Source organism: Pseudophryne corroboree, chromosome 6 (assembly GCF_028390025.1).
Source record: "Pseudophryne corroboree isolate aPseCor3 chromosome 6, aPseCor3.hap2, whole genome shotgun sequence".
NCBI classification, from domain to species: Eukaryota; Metazoa; Chordata; class Amphibia; order Anura; family Myobatrachidae; genus Pseudophryne; species Pseudophryne corroboree.
In genome coordinates, this window is record NC_086449.1 from 577,995,522 (window position 1) to 578,022,197 (window position 26,676).

At 47.6% G+C, this 26,676-nt stretch overlaps 1 protein-coding gene across 5 annotated transcripts in view; it reads left to right on the forward strand.

Moving 5' to 3' along the window:
- Positions 1-26,676, forward strand: part of LOC134935464 (uncharacterized) — a 95,161-nt gene that overhangs the window by 61,538 nt on the left and 6,947 nt on the right. For 4 of the 5 annotated variants that reach the window (XM_063930520.1, XM_063930524.1, XM_063930521.1 and 1 more), the window contains 2 exons: positions 2,098-2,185; positions 26,272-26,373. In XM_063930520.1, the coding sequence (XP_063786590.1) occupies positions 2,098-2,185; positions 26,272-26,373 (190 nt within the window). Of the gene's footprint in view, positions 1-1,680; positions 1,740-2,097; positions 2,186-26,271; positions 26,374-26,676 lie in introns of all 5 variants that reach the window. The other variant, XM_063930523.1, reaches the window with a different exon arrangement.

A 26,676-nucleotide genomic window follows, 5' to 3' on the forward strand; every position in this document is an offset into this window, starting at 1 on the left:
CTCTGCTGCACAGGCGTTCACACTTCTGCAAAGCGAAAATACACTCCCCGGTGGGCGGTGACAATGCGTTTGCACGGCTGCTAAAAACTGCTAGTGAGCGATCAACTCGGAATGACCCCCTATACTAGGTGTAAAAGATACACCTCCAAACAAGCATATTTTCACTAATGTCCAGCTCTGCTTATCCCACATTTGTGTGCACATGCCCTCACTGAACTTTGCCTATGCGAGTACACCCTGTCAATTCCAGCTCCTCATCTCCAGTTGTAAATGTGGATACAGTCAAAGTGCATATGATTGCACTTGTGTCCAGGGCCGTAGGGAGGGGTATGTGGGCAGTGTTGGCATCTAGGGTATAGGCCCCTGCGAACCGCACCATTCCTGAACCACAGTTCCTACATCTGGCTAGCAGTGTGCCTGGAACAGCACCCTGGCCTGCGGCCAGTAGCGCTGCTTTAGAGCTGCTCAGAGTATCACGGGTTCTGGGGTAGTGAGGAAGCCCTGCTCCGCCGTCCATTTCCTGAGCATGTGTAGTAATGGGTGTACACAACTTTACATCAGCCTCTTCATTTCTGCAATATACTTCATAAAAGGAGCAATCACAAAAAGATGTAACAAAAACAATGTTAATAAAACATTACAAAACATAAAAAGCATTATAAGGAAACAGATGAATGCATAGGCGTGCGCAACACATTTTATTAGGGGGTGCACCGTCGGAGGGGTGTGTCTTGCACCGCCTTTTGGGCGTGTTAGCACCATCTATTGACGGTCAACACATTATAAAATATCCACCCTTGTACCAATCCTAATACTGCAGATGCATTGTCAGATGTTGTGGTGTGCACCAAACAAACACCCCTGATGGCACTCACTGCAATTACACTGCTCCTCCTCAGCCTGGTCTGGCTCCCCCTCTCTTTCCCCTGCAAGCTGCAGCAGCTTACTTACAAGTCAGTCACTCACTGACACTGACAGTCACAGACTAGTACTGCTGCTGCTGGAAAAACGAGTGACGTGTCAATGCTGCTGCAGATCACCTGCCAGTATTGAATTTGCCTTCCTAAGAGGAACGCTGGCTGCATGCTGATCCTCATCAGTGGCTGGCGTTGGCATAGACTAGAAGGAGAGAGGTGGGCATGTGGCGGGTGTGCATGCGAGCAGCATGACGTAATCACATCACATCATGCTGTTTTTGTACATTGAGGTGGAGTCGGGAGTTTGAAAGCCGGTGCCAGTGGCACACTTGATTAACCCAGGCGTCCAGTCAGTAATGCAGTCCTGACAGGGTGCAGTGCAGAGGGGACAGTAATCAGCCTGCTCGGCGATCACTGCATAGTGCATGTGAGATCGGGGTGCCAGACATTAGGGGGTGCCTGTGCGCACCAGGCACCCTCCCTGCGCACACCTATGGATGAATGCTGACACTGCTCATAGAACAGGCTTATCTTAGACAAATTGTCACAAATTAAAATATACATACCTGCATTTATTTTTCAGCAACTTTAAACTATGCAAATCAGTGTTACATTTACTTTTATCACAAGACTATCACTACATTAACACTTTATTTCTTGTTTTTCTGGTTTCATTGGCACCTCTTCATACTAGTTGTATGCCTGCCAATATTCCCCAAATATTTCTTTTCTTTTTGACAAGACCACAACTGTTTACCAATAGGTCACACCCATGTGCTGCAGAAAATCATTACAGCCCTGTGAAGATCGAGATTTCAGCAGGTATGTTTTATTTGGGTGTAGTACGGTATGCCGGTGCTCGGGCTCCCGGCGACCAGCATACCGGCGCCGGGAGCCCGACCGCCGGCATACCAACAGCATGGCGAGCGCTAAGGAGCCCCTTGCAGGCTCGCTGCGCTCGCCACGCTGCGGGCACGGTGGCGCGCTACACTATTTTATTCTTCCTCCAGGGGGGTTGTGGACCTCCACGAGGGAGATTAGCTGTCGGTATGCCGGGTGTCGGGATTCCGGCGCCGGTATAATGTGCGCTGGGATCCCGACATTCGGCATACTGAAGACCACCCGTTTTATTTGGATGTTCATTATTGTACAGTAAAATACACCATACTGTTTCCAACAGATGTCCAGCAAGCTGATAACATTGGCCAGTCCAAAGCCAAGAAGAATATGGGCTAGCAGAAACATCAGGTTTGCGATGCCATCAATTGGTGAGTACTCATTTATACCCTTCCTACCTGGGTTTTTGCCAGGGCTTGTGTCTCAATTCGGGTCTTGGCTATGTGTGAACATACCCAATACGGGTCAGGTGTCCCCTGTCCCCAACCCTGCTTGGTACCAGGTTATTGCCAGGACAGATTGTGGCCTGAAAGGCATAGCTCGAGTCATGATGATGCCTAAAAGGCATTTATTTTGCGGGGGCAGTAGCCAGGGCCGTCTTAACAGCAATGTAGGCCCCTGGACAAAGCAATACACTGGGGCCCCTACCCATCCTCCAGCGGTAGAGGTGGGGGGTGCTATCAGCGCAGCTTTGATGTCCCACAGGCGGTAGGGAGTGTTCTATCTTCCGCTCAGCATGTAGGACCTGGAGCAGTAATTTCTGCTAATTACTCATTTACTGCACAGATGGTGGGAGAACACTAAACTGTAGACGGGGGCATTGGGCTGAATGAAGGGTACACCAGTACATGACTTCCAGGGTGGTAGGGGGTGTTTAACACACAGGGGAGGGGTGAATAGTGGAGTGGGCTTAATATTCATCATTTCCGGTTGGAGAAAAACTCTAAGTCAAACAGAACCTGAGATATTTGGCTGGGAAAAGCAATTAACAGGCTTGGATGGGGAGCACTGCTCTGAAGTCGGATATCTCCAGTTCCCCATGGGCGATTTTCAAAAATCTGGTACCCCTGTAAAAAGGGGACCCTCAGCTATCAGTATAGGGCCCTTATACTCCTGGGGCCCTTGGGCAACTGCCCACTGAGTTTGAGCCCATACTAAAAGACGGCCCTGACAGTAGTGCTTGGAGATGGCATAATCTCCAAGTGTCCACTGTGAGACGGAAGATCTGGGACCAGTGTGAACGGCGATGACCCGGGTCCATCACCCAGGTATAAAAGGGGGTAAACATTGAAACCCTGGCTTCAGCCCGTGTTCAGTGTCCAGGCCCGAGCCGGTTTGAAGCTGAGGTTTATGTGTATTACATTGTCAACAGCTTCCCACAAACATTTGCATGGGCGAAAAGTAGGTAGTATAATCGCAAAAATAAGATTTTAAACCTACCGGTAAATCTATTTCTCGTAGTCCGTAGAGGATGCTGGGGACTCCGTAAGGACCATGGGGAATAGACGGGCTCCGCAGGAGACATGGGCACTTTAAGAAAGAACTTGACTCTGGGTGTGCACTGGCTCCTCCCTCTATGCCCCTCCTCCAGACCTCAGTTAGAGAAACTGTGCCCAGAGGAGATGGACAGTACGAGGAAAGGATTTTTGTTAATCCAAGGGCAAGATTCATACCAGCCACACCAATCACACCGTATAACTCGTGATAAACTACCCAGTTAACAGTATGAAAACAACAACATAGCATCAGTCCAAGACCGATGAAACTATAACATAACCCTTATGTAAGCAATAACTATATACAAGTCTTGCAGAAGTAGTCCGCACTTGGGACGGGCGCCCAGCATCCTCTACGGACTACGAGAAATAGATTTACCGGTAGGTTTAAAATCTTATTTTCTCTAACGTCCTAGAGGATGCTGGGGACTCCGTAAGGACCATAGGGATTATACCAAAGCTCCCAAACGGGAGAGTGCGGATGACTCTGCAGCACCGATTGAGCAAACAGGAGGTCCTCCTCAGCCAGGGTATCAAACTTATAGAACTTTGCAAAGGTGTTTGACCCCGACCATACAGCAGCTCGGCACAACTGTAGTACCGAGACCCCTGCGCCTGCTGAATCGTGTTACAGATCCAGCGAGCAATAGTCTGCTTTTGAAGCAGGGCCGCCAACTTTGATGGCTGCATACAGGACAAACAGTGCTTCTGTTTTTCTGATCCTAGCCATTCTGGCCACGTAAATTTTCAAAGCCCTGACCACATCAAGGGACTCGGAATCCTCCAAGTCACGTGTAGCCACAGGCACAACAATAGGTTGGTTCATATGAAAGGATGAGACCACCTTAGGTAGGAATTGAGGACGGGTCCGCAATTCCGCTCTATCTATATAGAAAACCAGATAGGGGCTTTTATGTGATAAAGCCGCCAATTTCGGAACTCGCCTAGCCGAAACCAAGGCTAACAACATGACCACCATCCAGGTGAGATATTTCAACTCCACTGTCTTAAGTGGTTCAAACCAATGTGACTTAAGGAAACTTAACACCACGTTAAGGTCCCAAGGCGCCACCGGAGGTACAAGAAAATGGATAAGGCCGAAATCTGAACTTTTAATGGAGCCTAATTTTAGGCCCAAATTCACTCCAGTTTGTAGGAAACGAAGAAAACGGCCCAGGTGGAATTATTCCGTAGGAGCATTCCTGGCCTCACACCAAGAAACATATTTTCTCCTTATTCGGTGATAATGTTTAGATGTCACGTCCTTCCTAGCCTTTATTTGCGTAGGAATGACCTCATCCGGAATACCTTTTTCCGCTAGGATCCGGCGTTCAACTGCCATGCCGTCAAACGCAGCCGCGGTAAGTCTTGGAACAGAGAGGGACCTTGTTGTAACAAGTCCAGCCTTAGAGGAAGAGGCCACGGATCTTCTGTGAGCATTTTATTTATTTATTTATTTATTAACAGTTTCTTATATAGCGCAGCATATTCCGTTGCGCTTTACAATTAGAACAACAGTAATAGAACAAAACTGGGTAAAAACAGACAGACAGAGGTAGGAAGGCCCTGCTCGCAAGCTTACAATCTATAGGGAAATAGGCATAGATACACATGGATAGATGCTACCTATTGCATAATGGTCCACCAGATTGCTAGGTTCTTAATGGGTTGTATGATGATACCCACAAAGTTATCCAAGTGTCAGCAGGGTGTGAGACTAAAGAAAGACAAGATATGTGATGTTATGAATACTCAACAGAGGATGTAATTAGATAGGGAAGCACTGAAGGTTATGTGGGTGGGTCTGGAATTTGATAGGCTTGTCTGAAGAGGTGAGTTCTCAGGGAACATTTAAAGGTTTGGAGACTAGAGGCGAGTCTTACTGTGCGTGGGAGGGCATTCCACAGAGTGGGTGAAGCCCGGATAAAGTCCTGTAATTTTGAGTGTGAACAAGTAATGCGTGTGGATGAGAGACGTAGATCTTGTGCAGAGCGGAGAGGTCGAGTTGGGAGATATTTTGAGATGAGTGAAGAGATGTATGTTGGTGCAGTTTGGTTAATAGCCTTGTATGTGAGTAAAAGTATTTTAGATTTAATACATACAGAAATAGCATTTCTTGCAGATCCGGATACCAGGTACTCCGTGGCCAATCTGGAACAATGAGAATTGCTCTCACTCCACTTTTTCTTATTATCCTCAACACCTTGGGTATGAGAGGAAGAGAAGGAAACACATACACCGACTGGAACACCCACGGTGTCACTAGGGCGTCTACAGCTACCGCCTGAGGGTTTCTTGACCTGGCGCAATACCTTTGTAGCTATTTGTTGAGATGGGATGCCATCATGTCTTTTTGGGGTAGTCCCCACCGACTTGCAATCAGCGCGCAGACTTCCTGATGAAGTCCCCAGTCTCCCGGATGCAGAGCGTGTCTGCTGAGGAAGTCTGCTTTCAGTCGTCCATTCCCGGAATGAACACTGCTGACAGAGCGCTTATATGATTCCCCGCCCAGCGAAGAACTCTGGTGGCTTCCGCCATTGCCACTCTGCTCCTTGTGCCGCCCTGGCGGTTTACATGAGCTACTGTGGTGATGTTGTCTGACTGGATCAGAACTGGTCGATTGCGAAGTAAGATCTCCGCTTGACGTAGGGCGTTGTATATGGCCCTTAGTTCCAGGATGTTGATGGGAAGACAAGTCTCTTGACTTGACCAAAGTCCTTGGAAATTTCTTCCCTGTGTGACCGCTCCCCAATCTCGGAGGCTCGCGTCCGTGGTCACCAGGATCCAGTTCTGAATGCCGAACCTGCGGCCCACTAGAAGGTGAGCACTGTTTAGCCACCACAGGAGAGATACTCTGGCCCTGGGGGACAGGGCGATCCGCTGACGCAATTGCAGATACGACCCAGACCATTTGTCCAATAGGTCCCATTGGAAGGCCCTTGCATGGAATTTGCCGTATGGAATGGCTTCGTATGTTGCCACCATCTTCCCCAGAACTTGAGTGCAATGATGTACTGACACTTGTTGTGGTTTCAACAAGTTCATGACTAGAGTCATGAGTTCCTGCGCTTTTCCCTTCGGAAGAAAAAACCTTTTCTGGTCTGTGTCCAGAATCATGCCCAAGAAGGGCAGACGAGTTGTAGGATTCAGCTGCGACTTTGGAATATTGAGAATCCAGCCGTGTCGCTGTAACACATTCAGTGAAAGTGATACGCTGCTCAGCAACTTCTCCCGTGATCTCACTTTTATGAGGAGATCGTCCAAGTACGGGATAATTGTGACACCCTGCTTGCGCCGGAGCACCATCATTTCCGCCATTACCTTGGTGAAAATTCTCGGGCCCGTGGAAAGCCCAAACGGCAACGTCTGAAATTGGTAATGACAATCCTGTACCTCAAATCTCAGGTACGCCTGATGAGGAGGATATATGGGAACATGCAGGTATGCATCCTTTATGTCCAGAGATACCAAAAAATCTCCCCCTTCTAGGCTGGCGATGACCGCCCTGAGTGATTCCATCTTGAACTTGAACCGTTTTAAGTAAAGGTTCAGGGGTTTTAATTTTAAAATGGGTCTGACCGAACTGTCCGGTTTCGGAACCACAAACAGAGTTGAGTAGTACCCCTGCCCTCTTTGAAGCAGGGGAACCTCTACCACCACTTGTTGCCGACACAATCTGTGAATCGCATGCAACACTATCTCCCTTTCCAGGGGTTGTTTCGGTAGGGCCGATTTGAAAAAAAAACAAAAAACGGCGAGGAGGCACTTCTTCGAATTCCAGCTTGTAACCCTGGGAAACAATTTCTATTGCCCATGGATCCACCTGTGAGTGGAACCAGACGTGGCTGAACAGTCGAAGACGTGCCCCCACAGGAGCTGACTCCCTCAGGGGAGCCCCAGCGTCAAGCGGTGGATTTAGCAGAGGCCGGGGAGGACTTCTGTTCCTGGGAACTAGCTGTGTTGTGCAGCTTTTTCCCTCTGTCCTTACCTCTGGCAAGAAAGGACGAACCACGTGCTCTCTTGTTTTTATTGGAACGAAAGGACTGCATTTGATAATGAGGCACTTTCTTAGATTGTGAGGGAATATATGGCAAAAAATTTGATTTACCTGCCGTAGCCGTGGAGACGAGATCCGAGAGGCCCTCTCCGAACAATTCCTCACCCTTGTAAGGCAACAACTCCATATGCCTCTTTTAGTCGGCATCACCTGTCCACTGCATGTGCCACAGGACACGTCTAGCAGAAATCGACATAGCGTTGACTCTAGAACCCAGTAGACTAACGTCTCTTTGGGCATGTCTTTTATATATATATATATATATGACAACATCTTTATAAGATATCTGTCTACGCTGCTACAGCGCTATAAACCCATGCCGACACTATCGCCGGTCTGAGTAGTGTACCAGAATGTGTGTAAATGGACTTCAAAGTACTTTTACTGCATGCTATCTGCAGGATCCCTGAGGATAGCTGTAAAGTCAGCGCTACCTTTTTGGGTAAACGTGTCAATGCCTTGTACACCCTAGCGGAAGATTCCCATCTTATCCTGGCCCCATTAAGGAAAGGATAGTCCCTGAGAATTCTTTTTGGGAAGCTGCAGCTTCTTGTCTGGAGATTCCCGCTCTTTTTCTTCATGAGAGGAGGGACATTTACCTCAGCTTTCTTCCCCTTAAACATGTGTACCCTCGTGTCAGGGACAGATGAGTCATCAGTAATAAGCAAAAAATCTTTTATTACAATAATCATATATTGAATACTTTTCTGCCAGTTTTGGCTGTACTTTGCATTATCGTAGTCAACAATGGAGTCAGACTCCGTGTCGATATCAGTGTTTATTATTTTGGATAGTGAGCGTTGTGAGAATCTGAAAGTCTCTGTGACATAGGGACAGACATGGGTAGATTCCCTGTCTGTTCTCTAATCTTTTGTGTAATAAATTAATCCAAGCCCTTAATTTCACACATCCAATCAGGCGTCGGCATTGTCGACGGAGACACCACATACACACACACACACACACATTTGCTCCATCTCCTCCATAGGAGAGCCTTTTACCTCAGACATGTCGACACACACGTACCGACACACAACACACTCAGGGAATGCTCTTCTGAAGACAGTTCCCCTACAAGGCCCTTTGGAGAGACAGAGAGAGAGTATGCCAGCACACACCCCAGCGCAATATGACCCAGGAAAAACACAGCAATTTAATGTTTACCCCGTAGCGCTGTTATTATCTGCGCCGAATTATATGCCCCCCATCTTCTTTAAAACCCTCTCTTCTACCGTGGTATAAGCAGGGGAGAGTCCGGGGAGCTTCCTCTCAGCGGTGCTGTGGAGACAAACATGGCGCTGGTGAGTGCTGAGGGAGAAGCCCCGCCCCCTCGGCGGCGGGCTTCAGTCCCGCTAAAAGTGTAAAATTGGCGGGGGCTCATGCATATATACAGTGTCCAGCTGTATATATGCTCTCTTTTGCCAAATAAGAGGTTTATATTGCTGCCCAGGGCGCCCCCCCCCTGCGCCCTGCACCCTTACAGTGACCGAAGTATGTGAGGTGTATGGGAGCAATGGCGCACAGCTGCAGTGCTGTGCGTTACCTCAGTGAAGCTCACGAAGTCTTCTGCCGCCTTTTTGAAGCCTTCTTTCTTCTCATACTCACCCGGCTTCTTTCTTCTGGCTCTGTGAGGAGGACGGCGGCGCGGCTCTGGGACGAACGTCCAGGGCGAACCAGTGTTCCGACTCCCTCTGGAGCTAATGGTGTCCAGTAGCCTAAGAAGCAGAGCCTATCATTTAAGTAGGTCTGCTCCCCTCTCCTCAGTCCCTCGATGCAGGGAGTCTGTTGCCAGCAGTGCTCCCTGAAAATAACAAACCGAACAAATATACTTTCTTAGCAGGAAACTCAGGAGAGCTCCCTGCAGTGCACCCATCTGCCTCTGGGCACAGTCTCAAACTGAGGTCTGGAGGAGGGGCATAGAGGGAGGAGCCAGTGCACACCCAGAGTCAAGTTCTTTCTTAAAGTGCCCATGTCTCCTGCGGAGCCCGTCTATTCCCTATGGTCCTTACGGAGTCCCCAGCATCCTCTAGGACGTTAGAGAAAGTGGAGTATAATATGTCTCAGTCAAATATAATATTCTAGTTCCAGATAGCTGTTAGTGCCTGTTTATCAGACATCAGATCTATCTAGGAGAAGGAGCTATGGTTTAGGGAAAATAAATTATATATCTACTTGGTGAATTGACTTCTGGATGTTAAAAAGATAATTTTCAGCTAATAGACTCTTAGGTGTAGAATTATTAAAGCTTCTAAAAGAGAGAAGTGGTGGTGTCGCCCATAGCAACGAATCAGATTCTAGCTATCATTTCATTATTGTATTCTAGAAAATGATAGACAAAATGTGATTGGTTGCTATAGGCAACACCGCCACAGACAAGACAGGCAGACACATGGGGGTATATTTACAAAGATTCGTGTTTTGGCCGTTTTGAAGGGTGTTTGAACTCGAATGGTATCAGGTGCATTTTACTGCAACTTTTTGAATCCTGATACGATCATTCACTAGGCTGCCGAGTTTTACACAATCGTTTTTTCCGATGTCGATGTGATTCGTAATATCAGGCAGTGTTTTACGGGAGTGATGAGTAAAACACTGCCTGACAAAACACAAGGAATCCCGGCCGGATCTGTGAGATCCGTGCAGGGCTTCATTGTGTACCTTAAAAAGTTGATTAAAGTTTTAAAAATTCGGGAAAAAATTGTGTGGGGTCCCCCCTCCTAAGCACAACCAGCCTCGGGCTCTTTGAGCCGGTCCTGGTTGAAAAAATATGGGGAAAAAAATGACAGGGGTTCCCCCATATTTAATCGACCAGCACCGGGCTCTGCGCCTGGTCCTGGTTCCAAAAATACGGGGGACAAAAAGCGTAGGGGTCCCCCGTATTTTTGAAACCAGCACCGAGCTCCACTAGCCAGGTACATAATGCCACAGCCGGGGGACACTTACTGGTCCCTGCGGCCCTGGCATTACATACCCAACTAGTCACCCCTGGCCGGGGTACCCTGGAGGAGTGGGAACCCCTTAAATCAAGGGGTCCCCCCCTCCAGCCACCCAAGGGCCGGGGGGGTGAAGCCCGAGGCTGTCCCCCCCATCCAAGGGCGGCGGATGGCGGATGGGGGGCTGATAGCCTTTTGAAAAAATGTGAATATTGTTTTTAGTAGCAGTACTACAAGTCCCAGCAAGCTTCCCCCGCAAGCTGGTACTTGGAGAACCACAAGTACCAGCATGCGGTGGAAAACCGGGCCCGCTGTTACCTGTAGTACTACTACTAAAAAAATACCCCCCAAAAAACAGGACACACACACCGTGAAAGTATAAGTTTATTACATATATGCACACCTCCATACACACATACTTACCTATGTTCCCACAAGGCTCGGTCCTCTTCTCCATGTAGAATCCTTGGGGTACCTGTGAAAAAAATTATACTCACATAATCCAGTGTAGAATCAGACCTTTGAATAATCCACGTACTTGGCAAAATAATAAACGGAAACCCGACCACGCACTGAAAGGGGTCCCATGTTTACACATGGGACCCCTTTCCCCGACTGCCAGGACCCCCCATGACTCCTGTCAAAGAGGGTCCCTTCAGCCAATCAGGGAGCGCCAAGTCGTGGCATTCTCCTGATTGGCTGTGTGCTCCTGTAGTGTCTGTCAGGCAGCACACGGCACAGATACAATGTAGCGCCTATGCGCTCCATTGTAGCCAATGGTGGGAACTTTGCGGTCAGCGGTTGACCGAAAGTAACCTCACCGCTGACCGCACAAGGAAACACAGGTCGACATGGTCATTAGGTCGACATGTGCTAGGTCGACATGGGAAAAGGTCGACCTGAGTTTTTTTACTTTTTTGGTGTCGTTTTCTTCTAAAAGCGATAGGAAACCCCTATTAGTGCACCGTAACCCGTCACGTGGCTCGCTTCGCTCGCCATGCTTCGGGCACGGTACCTCGCTCCGCTACTGGCGCGTGCGGCACAAGTTACCATCCCCAATTGTAGTCCCCGTGGATTGTTAAGTAGAAAAAAGGTCAAAAAATGAAAAAATTGTGAAAAACTCGTATCGACCTTTTTCCATGTCCACCTAGTACATGTCAATTAGTATCGCAAAAGAGGCACATGGCAGCCGTGGGGATGCTGGGAGAGATCAGATCGGATCCTTCCGCAGCACAGATGCAGAAAGAAACTTATAACATTTTCACGTTTATACATCCCACCCTAAATATCTTACATTTTTATCTGGCATTACTTGCTAGGAGGGAGTGAAGAGACACCTAGTGAGACTGATTCTGACTTGTGAGCAAAGCAACAAATAGCAATTAGTTTTGTATCTGGAACAAACTATGGGGGTAATTCAGATCTGATCGCACCTGTGCGTTTTCGCACAGCTGGTGATCAGATCCTAACTGCGCATGCGTATGCACCACAATGCACACACGCGTCAGACAGCAACGACGGCCACCACCGGTCAGCGACGGGATGGTGCGAAAAATCCGATCGCACGGGCGTTCGCGAGGTGATTGACAGGAAGAGGCCATTTGTGGGTGGCAACTTGGCGTTTACTGAGAGTGTTTGGGAAAACGCAGGCGTGCTTAAGTGTTTTCAGGGAGGGTGTCTGACATTAGCCCTCGCCCAGATCAGCCTCTCCTGATCGTGCTGAAGGAGTAAGTCCTCGGTTGCGCACAGACTGCACAAAGTGGATTTTTGCAGCTCAGCTACACATGCGATCACACACTTGCACGGCCAATTTACACTCCCCCTGTAGGCGGCGACTATCTGATTGCAGGACAGCAAAAAACGCAACCCAGCTATCAGATCTGAATTAGGCCCCATGTTGCAATACAAGGGGTGCAAATACATTACAAGTTATGTCTCCCATGTCCGAAAATGCTTGGGACCAGAAGTATTTTGGATTTTTATGTACTTTGGAATATTTGCATACCATAATGAGATATGTTGGGGATGGGACCCAAGTCTAAAAACAAAATGGATTTATATTTCATATACACCTTATGCATATGGGGACTGATTCATGTGTGTAAGTGAAGCAAATTATTACGCAACTGGATAAAACCATGTTGCAGTGCTGGTGGGGCAGATGTAACTTGTACAGAGAGAGAGCGTTAGATTTGGGTAGTTTATATTTTTTCTGTGCATGGTAAATACTGGCTGCTTTATTTTTAATCTGCAATTTAGATTTCAGTTTGAACATACCCAACTCACCTCTAACGCTCTCTGCACATTACATCTGCCCCACCTGCAGTGCAACATGGTTTTACCCAGTTGCTTGATGATTTGCTTTACTTACAACCATGAATCAGGCCCATAGCCTGAAGATAATTTTATAAAAAAAATTGAAAAATAAGATTTTACACCTACCGGTAAATCTATTTCTCGTAGTCCGTAGAGGATGCTGGGACTCCGTAAGGACCATGGGGTATAGACGGGCTCCGCAGGAGACATGGGCACTTTAAGAAAGACTTTGACTCTGGGTGTGCACTGGCTCCTCCCTCTATGCCCCTCCTCCAGACCTCAGTTAGAGAAACTGTGCCCAGAGGAGATGGACAGTACGAGGAAAGGATTCTTGTTAATCCAAGGGCAAGATTCATACCAGCCACACCAATCACACCGTATAACTTGTGATAAACTACCCAGTTAACAGTGTGAACAAACAACATAGTCCCAGTCCAAAACGATGAAACTATAACATAACCCTTATTAAAGCAATAACTATATACAAGTCTTGCAGGAGAAGTCCGCACTTGGGACGGGCGCCCAGCATCCTCTACGGACTACGAGAAATAGATTTACCGGTAGGTGTAAAATCTTATTTTCTCTAACGTCCTAGAGGATGCTGGGACTCCGTAAGGACCATGGGGATTATACCAAAGCTCCCAAACGGGCGGGAGAGTGCGGATGGCTCTGCAACACCGATTGAGCAAACAAGAGTTCCTCCTAAGCCAGGGTATCAAACTTATAGAACTTTGCAAAGGTGTTTGAACCCGACCAAGTCGCTGCTCGGCACAACTGTAAAGCCGAGACTCCTCGGGCAGCCGCCCAAGACGATCCCACCTTCCTAGTGGAATGGGCCTTAACCGATTTTGGTAACTGCAAACCTGCCTTAGAATGCGCCTGCTGAATCGTGTTACAGATCCAACGAGCAATAGTCTGCTTAGAAGCCGGAGCGCCAACCTTGTTGGCTGCATACAGGACAAACAGTGCTTCTGTCTTCCTGACCCTAGCTGTTCTGGCCACATAAATCTTCAAAGCCCTGACCACATCCAAGGACTCGGAATCCTCCAAGTCACGCGTAGCCACAGGCACAACAATAGTTTGGTTCATATGAAAAGATGAGACCACCTTAGGAAGGAACTGAGGACGAGTCCTCAATTCCGCCCTATCCACATGAAAAACCAGATAGGGGCTTTTATGTGACCAAGCCGCTAGTTCCGAAACTCGCCTTGCTGAAGCTAAGGCTAACAACATGACCACCTTCCAAGTGAGGTACTTCAACTCCACCGTGTTGAGAGGTTCAAACCAATGTGACTTAAGGAAACTTAACACCACATTAAGGTCCCAAGAGGCACATACGGGGGCTGAATATGCAGTACTCCCTTCACAAAAGTCTGTACTTCAGGAAGAGAAGCCAATTCTTTTTGAAAGTAAATGGATAAGGCCGAAATTTGAACCCTTATGGACCCTAATTTTAGGCCCAAATTCACTCCAGTCTGAAGGAAGTGAAGGAGACAGCCCAAATGGAACTCCTCCGTAGGAGAATTCCTGGCCTCACACCAAGAAACATATTTTCTCCATATGTGGTGATAATGTTTCGATGTCACGTCCTTCCTAGCCTTGATCAGGGTAGGAATGACCTCATCCGGAATACCTTTTTCCGCTAGGATCCGGCGTTCAACCGCCATGCCGTCAAACGCAGCCGAGGTAAGTCTTGGAAGAGACAGGGCCCCTGTTGCAGCAGGTCCTGCCGTAGAGGAAGAGGCCACGGATCTTCTGTGAGCAACTCCTGCAGATCTGGATACCAAGTCCTTCTTGGTCCGGAGCCACGAGGATTGCTCTCACTCCTCTTTGTCTTATTATTCTCAACACCTTGGGTATGAGAGAAAGAGGAGGAAACACATAGACCGACCTGAACACCCAAGGTGTCACCAGGGCGTCCACCGCCACCGCCTGAGGGTCTCTTGATCTGGCGCAATACCGCTTTAACTTTTTGTTGAGATGGGACGCCATCATGTCTATTTGGTGCAGTCCCCACTGATCCACGATCTGTGCGAAGACTTCCTGATGAAGTCCCCAGTCTACCGGATGCAGGTCATGTCTGCTGAGGAAGTCCACTTCCCAGTTGTCCACTCCCGGAATGAACACTGCTGACAGTGCGCTTACATGACCGTCCGCCCACGAAGAATTCTGGTGGCTTCTGCCATTGCCACCCTGCTCCTTGTGCCGCCTTGGCGGTTTACATGAGCTACTGCTGTGACATTGTCCGACTGAATCAGGACTGGCTTGTCGCGAAGCAATGCCTCCGCTTGACGTAGGGCGTTGTATATGGCCCTCAATTCCAGGACGTTGATGTGAAGACAAGTCTCTAGACTTGACTAGAGACCTTGAAATTTTCTTCCCAGTGTGACTGCTCCCCAACCTCGGAGGCTTGCGTCCGTGGTCACCAGGATCCAGTCCTGAATGCCGAACCTGCGGCCCTCTAGGAGGTGAGCACTATGCAGCCACCACAGGAGCGATTCCCTGGCTCTGGGAGACAGAACGATCCTTTGATGCATTTGTAGATGAGACCCGAACCACTTGTCCAGTAGGTCCCATTGAAAAGTCCTCGCATGGAACCTGCCGAAGGGGATGGCCTCGTAAGACGCCACCATCTTCCCCAGGACACGTGTGCAGTGATGCACTGAAAACCGTCTTTGGCTTTAATAGGTTCTTGACCAGAGCCATGAGCTCCTGAGCCTTTTCCATCGGAAGAAAAACCTTTTTCTGGTCTGTATCCAGAATCAGGCCCAAAAAGGTCAGACGCGTTGTAGGAACCAGCTGTGACTTCGGCATATTGAGAATCCAGCCGTGTTGCTGTAACGTCTTCACAGACAGCGATACGCTGTCCAGTAACTTCTCTCGAGATCTCGCCTTTATGAGGAGATTGTCCAAGTATGGGATAATTGTGACACCCTGCTTGCGCAGGAGCACCATCATCTCCGCCATTACCTTGGTAAAAATCCTCGGGGCCGTGGAAAGCCCAAACGGCAACGTCTGAAATTGGCAATGACAGTCCTGTACTGCAAATCTCAGGAACGCCTGATGAGGAGGGAATATCGGAACATGAAGGTATGCATCCTTTATGTCCAGGGAAACCATCCAATCCCCCTCCTCCAGGCTGGCGATGACCGCTCTGAGCGATTCCATCTTGAACTTGAACCTTTTTAAGTACAGGTTCAGGGATTTTAAATTCAAAATGGGTCTGGCCGAACGTCCGGTTTCGGGACCACAAACAGGGTTGAGTAATACCCCTTCCCTTGTTGCAGAAGGGGAACCTTGATTATCACCTGCTGAAGACACAATTTTTGAATTGCATGTAACACTAACTCCCTCTCTGAAGGAGAAGCTGGTAGGGCCGATTTGAAAAATCGGCGAGGAGACACCTCTTCGAATTCCAGCTTGTATCCCCGGGAAACAATCTCTATTGCCCAGGGATCCACCTGTGAGTGGACCCAGATGTGGCTGAAAAATCGAAGACGTGCCCCCACTTGAGCTGACTCCCCCAGGGAAGCCCCAGCGTCATGCGGTGGATTTTGCAGACGCAGGGGAGGACTTCTGCTCCTGGGAACTAGCTGTGTGCAGCTTTTTCCCCCTGCCTTTACCTCTGGCAAGAAAGGACGAACCCCGTACCTTTTTGCTTTTATTGGAACGAAGGGACTGCATTTGGTAATGCGGCGCCTTCTTAGGTTGCGGGGGAACATAAGGCAAAAAATTCGATTTACTTGCTGTAGCAGTAGAGACAAGGTCCGAGAGGCCTTCAACAAACAACTCCTCCCCCTTGTAAGGCAACGACTCCATATGCCGCTTTGAGTCGGCATCCCCCGTCCACTGCCGGGTCCACAAGAGTCGCCTAGCAGAAATAGACATAGCATTTATTCTGGAGCTTAGTAAACAAATGTCTCTTTGAGCATCCCTCATATATAACGCAGCATCCTTGATATGCCCTAGGGTCATTAAAATGGTATCCTTATCTAGGGTCTCAATCTCCGTAGATAAGGAATCTGTCCATGCTGTGACAGCACTACAAACCCAGGCCGATGCCATAGCCGGTCTAATAATAGTACCAGAATGTGTGTAAATGTACTTCATGGTAACTTCCTGCTTACGATCAGCAGGATCCTTGAGGGTAGCCGTATCCTGGGATGGCAGTGCTACCTTCTTTGATAAGCGTGTCAACGCCTTGTCTACTTTAGGCGAAGATTCCCATCGTATCCTGTCCTTTTGTGGGAAGGGATACGCCATATTAAGAATCTTCTTGGAAACTTGTAATCTCCTGTCTGGAGATTCCCAAGCCTTTTCGCACAATTCGCTTAGCTCATATGAGGACGGAAAAGTGACCTCAGGTTTTTTCTCTTTATACATGTGTACCCTCGTGTCAGGGACAGGGGGTTCCTCCGTGATATGCAAAACCTCTTTAATAGCAATAATCATGTAACGAATACCCTTAGCCACTTTTGGCTGTAACTTTGCATCCTCATAGTCGACACTGGAATCTGAATCCATGTCGGTATCTGTGTCAGTGATCTGGGATAATGTGCGCTTCTGAGACCCGGAAGGTCCCAGTGCCACTGGGACAGGCACGGTCTGACTACCTGACTGTTCCCTAGCCTCAGCTTTGTCTAATCTCTTATGTAATAAATTTACATTAGCATTCAAGACATTCCACATATCCATCCAGTCCGGTGTCGGCGTTGCCGACGGCGACCTGACAATCATGCACTCCCCCTCCTCCTTAGGTGAGCCTTCATCGTCAAACATGCCGACACACGCGTACCGACACACTCCACACACACACAGGGAATCTCTTTTCTGAAGACAGGTTCCCCCTTTAGGCCCTTTGAAGACAGAGAGAGAGTATGCCAGCACACACCCCAGCGCTATATGACCCAGGAAAAAACACAGAATGTTTACCCAGTAGCGCTGTTATATATATATATATATACATACTATATGTGCGCCAATTATGTGCCCCCCCCCCTCTACTTTAAAACCCTCTTTCACCGTGTGTCAAGCAGGGGAGAGTCCGGGGAGCTTCCTCTCAGCGGTGTTGTGGAGAAAAAATGGCGCTGGTGAGTGCTGAGGGAGAAGCCCCGCCCCCTCGGCGGCGGGCTTCTGTCCCGCTCAAAATATGTAAAACATGGCGGGGGCTATTTAATATACATGTACAGTGCCCACCTGTACATGTATATAGTAGAGATGTGCACTTGAAATTTTTCGGGTTTTGGGTTTGGTTCCGCGGCCGTGTTTTGGGTTCGACCGCGTTTTGGCAAAACCTCACCGAATTTTTTTTGTCGGATTCGGGTGTGTTTTGGATTCGGGTGTTTTTTTCAAAAAACACTAAAAAACAGCTTAAATCATAGAATTTGGGGGTCATTTTGATCCCAAAGTATTATTAACCTCAAAAACCATAATTTCCACTCATTTTCAGTCTATTCTGAACACCTCACACCTCACAATATTATTTTTAGTCCTAAAATTTGCACCGAGGTCGCTGGATGACTAAGCTCAGCGACCCTAGTGGCCGACACAAACACCTGGCCCATCTAGGAGTGTCACTGCAGTGTCACGCAGGATGGCCCTTCCAAAAAACACTCCCCAAACAGCACATGACGCAAAGAAAAAAAGAGGCGCAATGAGGTAGCTGTGTGAGTAAGCTAAGCGACCCTAGTGGCCGACACAAACACCTGGCCCATCTAGGAGTGGCACTGCAGTGTCACGCAGGATGGCCCTTCCAAAAAACACTCCCCAAACAGCACATGACGCAAAGAAAAAAAGAGGCGCAACGAGGTAGCTGTGTGAGTAAGATAAGCGACCCTAGTGGCCGACACAAACACCTGGCCCATCTAGGAGTGGCACTGCAGTGTCACGCAGGATGGCCCTTCCAAAAAACACTCCCCAAACAGCACATGACGCAAAGAAAAAAAGAGGCGCAATGAGGTAGCTGTGTGAGTAAGCTAAGCGACCCTAGTGGCCGACACAAACACCTGGCCCATCTAGGAGTGGCACTGCAGTGTCACGCAGGATGGCCCTTCCAAAAAACACTCCCCAAACAGCACATGACGCAAAGAAAAAAAGAGGCGCAATGAGGTAGCTGTGTGAGTAAGCTAAGCGACCCTAGTGGCCGACACAAACACCTGGCCCATCTAGGAGTGGCACTGCAGTGTCACGCAGGATGGCCCTTCCAAAAAACACTCCCCAAACAGCACATGACGCAAAGAAAAAAAGAGGCGCAATGAGGTAGCTGTGTGAGTAAGATAAGCGACCCTAGTGGCCGACACAAACACCTGGCCCATCTAGGAGTGGCACTGCAGTGTCACGCAGGATGGCCCTTCAAAAAAATACTCCCCAAACAGCACATGATGCATATTTTAATAGGCACAACTAAAAGGCACCTCAGGTAAACAATGGAGATGGATGGATACTAGTATACTTATGGATGACGAGCGACTGCCGACACAGAGGTAGCTACAGCCGTGGACTACCGTACTGTGTCTGCTGCTAATATAGACTGGATGATAATGAGATAAAATTAAAATATATATATATATCACACTAGTACTGCAGCCGGACAGGTATATATTATGTAATGACGGACCTGCTGGACACTGTCTGTCAGCACTGCAGACTCCTAAAGTAAGCTACTAGTATCAAGAAGATAGAAAAAAAAAAAAAACACGGGTAGGTGGTATACAATTATGGATGGACGAGCGACTGCCGACACAGAGGTAGCTACAGCCGTGGACTACTGTACTGTGTCTGCTGCTAATATAGACTGGATGATAATGAGATAAAATTAAAATATATATATATATCACACTAGTACTGCAGCCGGACAGGTATATATTATGTAATGACGGACCTGCTGGACACTGTCTGTCAGACTCAGCACTGCAGACTCCTAAAGTAAGCTACTAGTATCAAGAAGATAGAAAAAAAAAAAACCACGGGTAGGTGGTATACAATTATGGATGGACGAGCGACTGCCGACACAGAGGTAGCTACAGCCGTGGACTTACCGTACTGTGTCTGCTGCTAATATAGACTGGATGATAATGAGATAAAATTAAAAAATATATATATATATATATATATATCACACTAGTACTGCAGCCGGACAGGTATATATTATGTAATGACGGACCTGCTGGACACTGTCTGCAGAATGCGTTTATAAAAACACCACACGACGAGTGTTTAACTTTTTCAGGCAGACAATCACAATATACTGGTGGTCAGCAGACAATCACAATACTGGTGGTCAGTGGTCACTAGTCAGTCACACTGGCAGTGGCACTCTGGCAGCAAAAGTGTGCACTGTACTTAAAATATGTACTCCTGCTATAACTGCTCCCCAGTCTCCCCCACAATTAAGCTGTGTGAGCAGTGAGCACTCAGCACAGTCAGATAATGATATACAGTATTACATATGATGCAGCACACTGGGCTGAGCACAGATATGGTATGTGACTGTGTCACACTGTGTATCGTTTTTTATCAGGCAGAGAACGGATTAATTAAACTGGTGGTCACTGGTCACACTATCAGCAGCAAGTAGTACTCCTCCTAATAATATGCTCCCCAAAATTTGTGTCTCTCTCTAGTACTCTAGTCTAAACGGAGAGGACGCCAGTCACGTCCTCTCCCTATCAATCTCAATGCACGTGTGAAAATGGCGGCGACGCGCGGCTCCTTATATAGAATCCGAGTCTCGCGATAGAATCCGAGCCTCGCGAGAATCCGACAGCGGGATGATGACGTTCGGGCGCGCTCGGGTTAACCGAGCAAGGCGGGAAGATCAGAGTCGCTCGGCCCCGTGTAAAAAAAACTGAAGTTCGGGCGGGTTCGGATTCCGAGGAACCGAACCCGCTCATCTCTAGTATATAGTTCATTTTGCCATAGGAGAGAGATATTGCTGCCCAGGGCGCCCCCCCTGCGCCCTGCACCCTTACAGTGACCGGAGTATGTGAGGTGTATGGGAGCAATGGCGCACAGCTGCAGTGCTGTGCGTTACCTCAGTGAAGCTCACAAAGTCTTCTGCCGCCTCTGAAGCCTTCTTTCTTCTTTTTTTCCGGCTCTGTGAGGAGGACGGTGGCGGCGCGGCTCTGGGATGAACGTCCAGGACGAACCTGTGTTCCAATCCCTCTGGAGCTAATGGTGTCCAGTAGCCTAAGGAGCAGAGCCTATCATTTAAGTAGGTCTGCTCCTCTCTCCTCAGTCCCTCGATGCAGGGAGTCTGTTGCCAGCAGAGCTCCCTGAAAATAAAAAACCTAACAAAGATACTTTCTTAGCAGGAGACTCAGGAGAGCTCCCTGCAGTGCACCCATCCTCCTCTGGGCACAGTCTCAAACTGAGGTCTGGAGGAGGGGCATAGAGGGAGGAGCCAGTGCACACCCAGAGTCAAAGTCTTTCTTAAAGTGCCCATGTCTCCTGCGGAGCCCGTCTATACCCCATGGTCCTTACGGAGTCCCAGCATCCTCTAGGACGTTAGAGAAATATAATTATGTGCATGAAACAAAGTTTGTGTACATACAGGAAATTCATTTATGTTTCATATACACCTTATGCACATAGCCTGAAGGTAATATTATACAATATTTTTTAATAATTTTGTACATAAAACAAAATTTGTGTACACTGAACTACCAGAAAGCAAGAGTGTCTCAGTCACACTAAAACAGTTCATATTTCGGAATATTCCATATTTCTGAATTTTTGATAACGGAGGCTCAGCCTGTATGTTTTGGCTTTTAGTGTAGGTACTAGCTGCTTTTGCATGTAGCCCACAAACAGACTGGGACATGAAGGGCCCATCAGGGGAATGCAATGTTAGGAGCCCGGTGAAAAACTGCCAGCCCACCGCAGAACACATTTGGTCACCTCGGAGGAACCTCTAAGTACCAGCTGCTTGAGCCAGGGATTCGGGGAATGTAGTTAGGACACACACGGTATGGTACACAGACAGGACAGGCAGACACTAGGTATGGACCACAGACAGGTCAGGCAGACACTTAGGATATTGGGTCTATGTGCTAAGCCTTGGAGAGTGCTAAAGCAGACGGAGATAAAGTAACAATCAATCAGTTCCTAACTGCCTTGTTACAGGCTGAGTTTGAAAAATGACAGGAGATGATTGGCTGGTACTTTATCTCTGTCCACTTTATCTCTCTCCAAGGCTTAGTACATAGGGTCTAATTCAGCATGAGTTGTAGTTGTGCGAGAAATTGCAAAACTACAACTCACCTCTCTAGCACGCGGAGGGCCGCCCAGCACAGGGCAAGGCCGCCCCACATGCCGGGTCCTCCCCCCCCCCACCCCGCTGAAATGCAAGCGCATCGCTAAACAGCGATGCGCTCACATCTTAAAGGTAGCCCCCTGCTGCAAAGGCAGTTGCCGGACCACAGCAGCTGCATGTGATGTCACGCAGCCGCCATGGACCGCCTGGTAAATGGCCTGGACACACCTCTGTTGTCCAGACCGCGTCCCCCCCCAATTCCGCCATGATGCCCCTTCCCCATAGCGGGGAGGCCTCTTCCCCGCCGGGACTTAAGGGGTCTATTTACTAAGCCTTGGATGGAGATAAAGTACCAGCCAGTCGGCTCCTGTCATTTTTCAAACACAGCCTGTGACATAGCAGTTAGGAGCTGATTGGCTGGTACTTTATCTCCATCCAAGGCTTAGTAAATAGACCCCTTAGACTGCGATTACAGTTTAAGTCCTTGCACATGTGTTCAGTGGCGTGTGCGCATACACAGAAGTGCAGAAACCACCAAATAGGGATTTCCGCACTTCTACGATTCATGCTGAGCCTGCCCCATAGACCCATAATCTCTACTAATTTAAATCTTCCTCATCGGCATTGCAACATGGTTTTACCAATATGAAAAGTTACTTGCTCTTTTTTTCTTCAACCTCAGAATCAGCTCCATAGCAGAGCCGAATTAAGGCTACGGGGGGCCAGGGGCACTTCAGACTGTGGGGCCCTTGCTAAAGAGGTAGATTATATATATATATATATATATATATATATATATATATATATATATATATATACTCGCAATCGGCGGCACTCGTAAATTATCAGACATAGGCAGGGATGTGCTTCAACGTTTCGAGGACTTTATTTCCTCGTCATCAGGATTATTTATCCTGATGACGAGGAAATAAAGTCCTCGAAACGTTGAAGCACATCCCTGCCTATGTCTGATAATTTACGAGTGCCGCCGATTGCGAGTATATGTTTGGAGTACCCTGCATGCGGGACCCCTACGGAAGGCACCGGACCATTGCTACATTTGACTGTGTGTGCTGCCTACCTGGACACTTATATATATATATATATATATATATATATATATATATACACACACACACACAATGCAATATAGCCAGCCTTACTTGCACCACGCAGCCTCTGCTGGCTCCACATGCTGCCAGGGATCCGTCTTCCTTCCTCCTCCCTGCAGCCTGCGCGCCCAGCCAATGACTGAGCCGCAGGTTGCAGCTTTAACCGGTGGCCGCGGTGTCAGGAACAGACGACAAGGGCCAGCGCGGGCACAGCATAATAACGTCACCCCTCCTCCTCCTTCCTTCTCTGCCCCTCTCCCGCCGGACCCAGAAACAGAGAGGAAGCTGGGACTGGGGAAATGCAGGAAAGGGGGTGGTTGGTTTTATGTGACCCAATACAAAGGATTTTTTCACAATAAATCTCAGAGTGCTACTGCCTTTTTTGGATATTAGACACATTGCTTCAGAGGGCACCGAAGCTAATTGCCTAATGTACGTGGAGTGCCGGGTTTCTAGTATATACATATATATATATATATATATATATATATACCACTTCACAAATCACGGCACTGGAGACAGGTTTAAAATGCAATAAAAAGCTTGTAATGTAGGTAGACGCACGTTTCAGAGCTTCCGCTCCGTCCTCAGTACCATACAAGATAAACACAACTCGACAATACACACATTTAAATACCTGTGTAGGTCCCGCCGAGCACCGACGCCGTCCCCCTGGCTCCTGTTCACCGCCGCTGCTCTCACTTCCGCTTCCGCTCCCGACGTCATGTTGCCAGGCAACGCTCGGCTTGCGCGTCACCAGCCCCACAGTCTGCAGAGCGGGACGTCACTGATATTGCAGCTCCGGAACTGGTTCCCCCGGGCCTGCAGCACACGCCTGACAGGGACCTATAACAAAAACAACACATAATACAGACACTAAAAGAAAAAAATTACATTAAATTACATTAAACATACATAATTATCATACCTAGTAGCATCTTCTCACTACTAAATGCGGATCAATTTATACATATACTTGTATACCCCATCACCGGATACCACTAATGCTGGGGTACCAACTATAAAGAACAGCACTATTCCCCAATCCATCACCCCCACAAAGAACAATATAGCCCCAGTGTGTCATACAATAGGGGCATGAAATCCCTCAGTGATCCCGTACTATACGCACTGCCAACCTATTTACATAACATTCCAGTTGATCTTGCCATTTAGACCAAAGGGAGCGAATGTGTTTAACCTCATAATCCACCTTGATTCCTTTTCCAGCAAGCATGTATGGTACTGAGGACGGAGCGGAAGCTCTGAAACGTGCGTCTACCTACATTACAAGCTTTTTATTGCATTTGAAACCTGTCTCCAGTGCCGTGATTTGTGAAGTGGTGTATGTTGATTTACACTGGCACGGGGACCCATTGCTGATTGAACACCAGAGTGCCGGCTGCTATGGACAATATATATATATATATATATATATATAAATATATATATATATATACACACACACACACACACACACACGTGTAAATATATATATATATATATATATAGTTATACACATATTTACACACAAATGCAGTATAAACACACTTGCATCTATATATATATATATATATATATATATATATACACACACACACACACACACACACACACACACTTTTGTCATTTGAATAACCTTATTAAAATATAAATATGCTGCTGTACCTTGTTGGTCCGCCCCTGCACTTGCTCCTGCTTTACTTTGGTGGGGGTAGGAAGTAATGTGGTGGCTGTCTAGTTAGACTCCGCAAAGGCCCATGGGAGGAGGAGCTGCTGCGGCTAGGCATGCGCAGCAGGCTTCCGTCAGGACCAGCGTGGCCATATTTGTAACTAGAACAGGAAGCCTCTCCTCCCCCGGACTCCGGCGCTGGGAGCGGCTTGTTATTACTGCCAGCAGCGCCGATGATCAGTCCTGCCCTGGAGGCAGCAGTGGACTGTGGCTGCGGCGCCCGATATCAGAGCAGGCGCCTGGAGCTCAAGCTCCACCTGCGCCACCCACGCTACGCCCCTGTTCCCAGTATAACATGAAACAACTGGCGTGTCATGTTGACACATCCCATTTTCAGTTTCCACGCCTCCCCTTCTGGTGTGTGGTCATGGCGTGTGCACATACTTTCCTTTGTAGGGTTTTTTTTTTTTTTGGGGGGGGGACGCCATTATTGATCTTGCCCTGGGCTCCAAAATCCCTAGTTACACCTCTGGTATATTTCCACTCCACTCAACAAATCCTTACTTGTCCAGGTGCCCTCACAGATAGTTTAATAGAGGAGCACCATATGCTCCTCTATATAAATAAAAATACATATACATCAGTGGTCACGCCCCCATATCGGTAGACATACCCCCGTGGTGCTGGTCACACCCCATGCAGTGGCATGCAATAGGCCTTTCAGAAATTTCAGCTCCAGGCCCATGAGGACCTTAATCTGGCACTGGTTGTGCGCTGAGTAACAAAAGTGCATTCTGAAGGTTAAACCTTTTACCGTCAAGTCTTTTTAACGCTTTTGGTGGTAGCTGAAGATTTTTAACCATTTCTCTTTTAGACTCAACTGTTACTCGCGAATCGTAAAAAGCTAGACCAATCAAATATTCAGAAAAATACTAAACATGACAACAAAATGCTTTATGATGCAGCTGTACTAATCTTGGTTTTCCAATTAACCACACTTCAGCTGACGTTCTCGTAGATGTAGTGGAAGCCATTCTCATGCCTAAAACAAAAGCAACATTTTTTATATACCATATATGTATACAAAAAGTTGCAAATCCTAGCGACCTCTAAATATGGTTCAAATGAGCCAGTTTTTGACATACATACTTCTTTTGGTTGAAGGAACAAAACCAAGCTCGTGGAAAGTAACAAAGAAAAAAACAAAAAAATTCCCATAAGGCCGTGAACCACCCTAATGTGCAGGTCTCTGGGAACATGGCGCCCAGGGACATCTCCAGTGCGCATGCCCAAATCACTCGGAAATGGCTGTGTCCGTCATTTTTTAAGTGATTTGCGTCTGCACTGCAGGTCCGTCGCTGTGGGACTCCGGAGGGGTAAGTATAATATATGAGTGCAGGGTGTGTGGTGTGGGCCCCACTGAACACAGGAGACCATGTGCCCCGCACCCACTGCACCCATTATAGAAACTCCTATGAGTTATGGTTTTTTATTTGTAACACAAAAGCAGAGTCCTATATTTCTTTACACTGTGGACTACACTCAAAATGCACAGAAAATGCTCTGAAGGCTATATAATCATCTATATTATATACTAAAATGTATATATTTGTTACAGGTACAATTTGGTATCTTCCCATGTGTTGGCTATTTCACATTTATCTGGAAGTCATCTGTATAGGAGAGTTCAACCTCACTAGGAACAGCCATTTAATATCAGGTAAACTAGTTAGGAATCAAACTCCCCCCCCCCCCCCTCCTCCTGCATCAAATATATCTATTGATAAGACAAATAACATAAGAATGTACGGAGTGTGTCACTATATATTATTCTGTATTTACTTTTCAAGTCTCATCATATAATGTAATCAATTTAATTTGCAAAGTTTTCCAGAAACAAACAAAAAAATATAAAGGGTGATACGTTTTCAAAAGACAACAAAGAAATCAGCAAGGCTTCTTTCCAGAACAGTTATGTAGGAAAAGCCTATGTGCCACTAACCCGGAACCCCACTTAGCAACT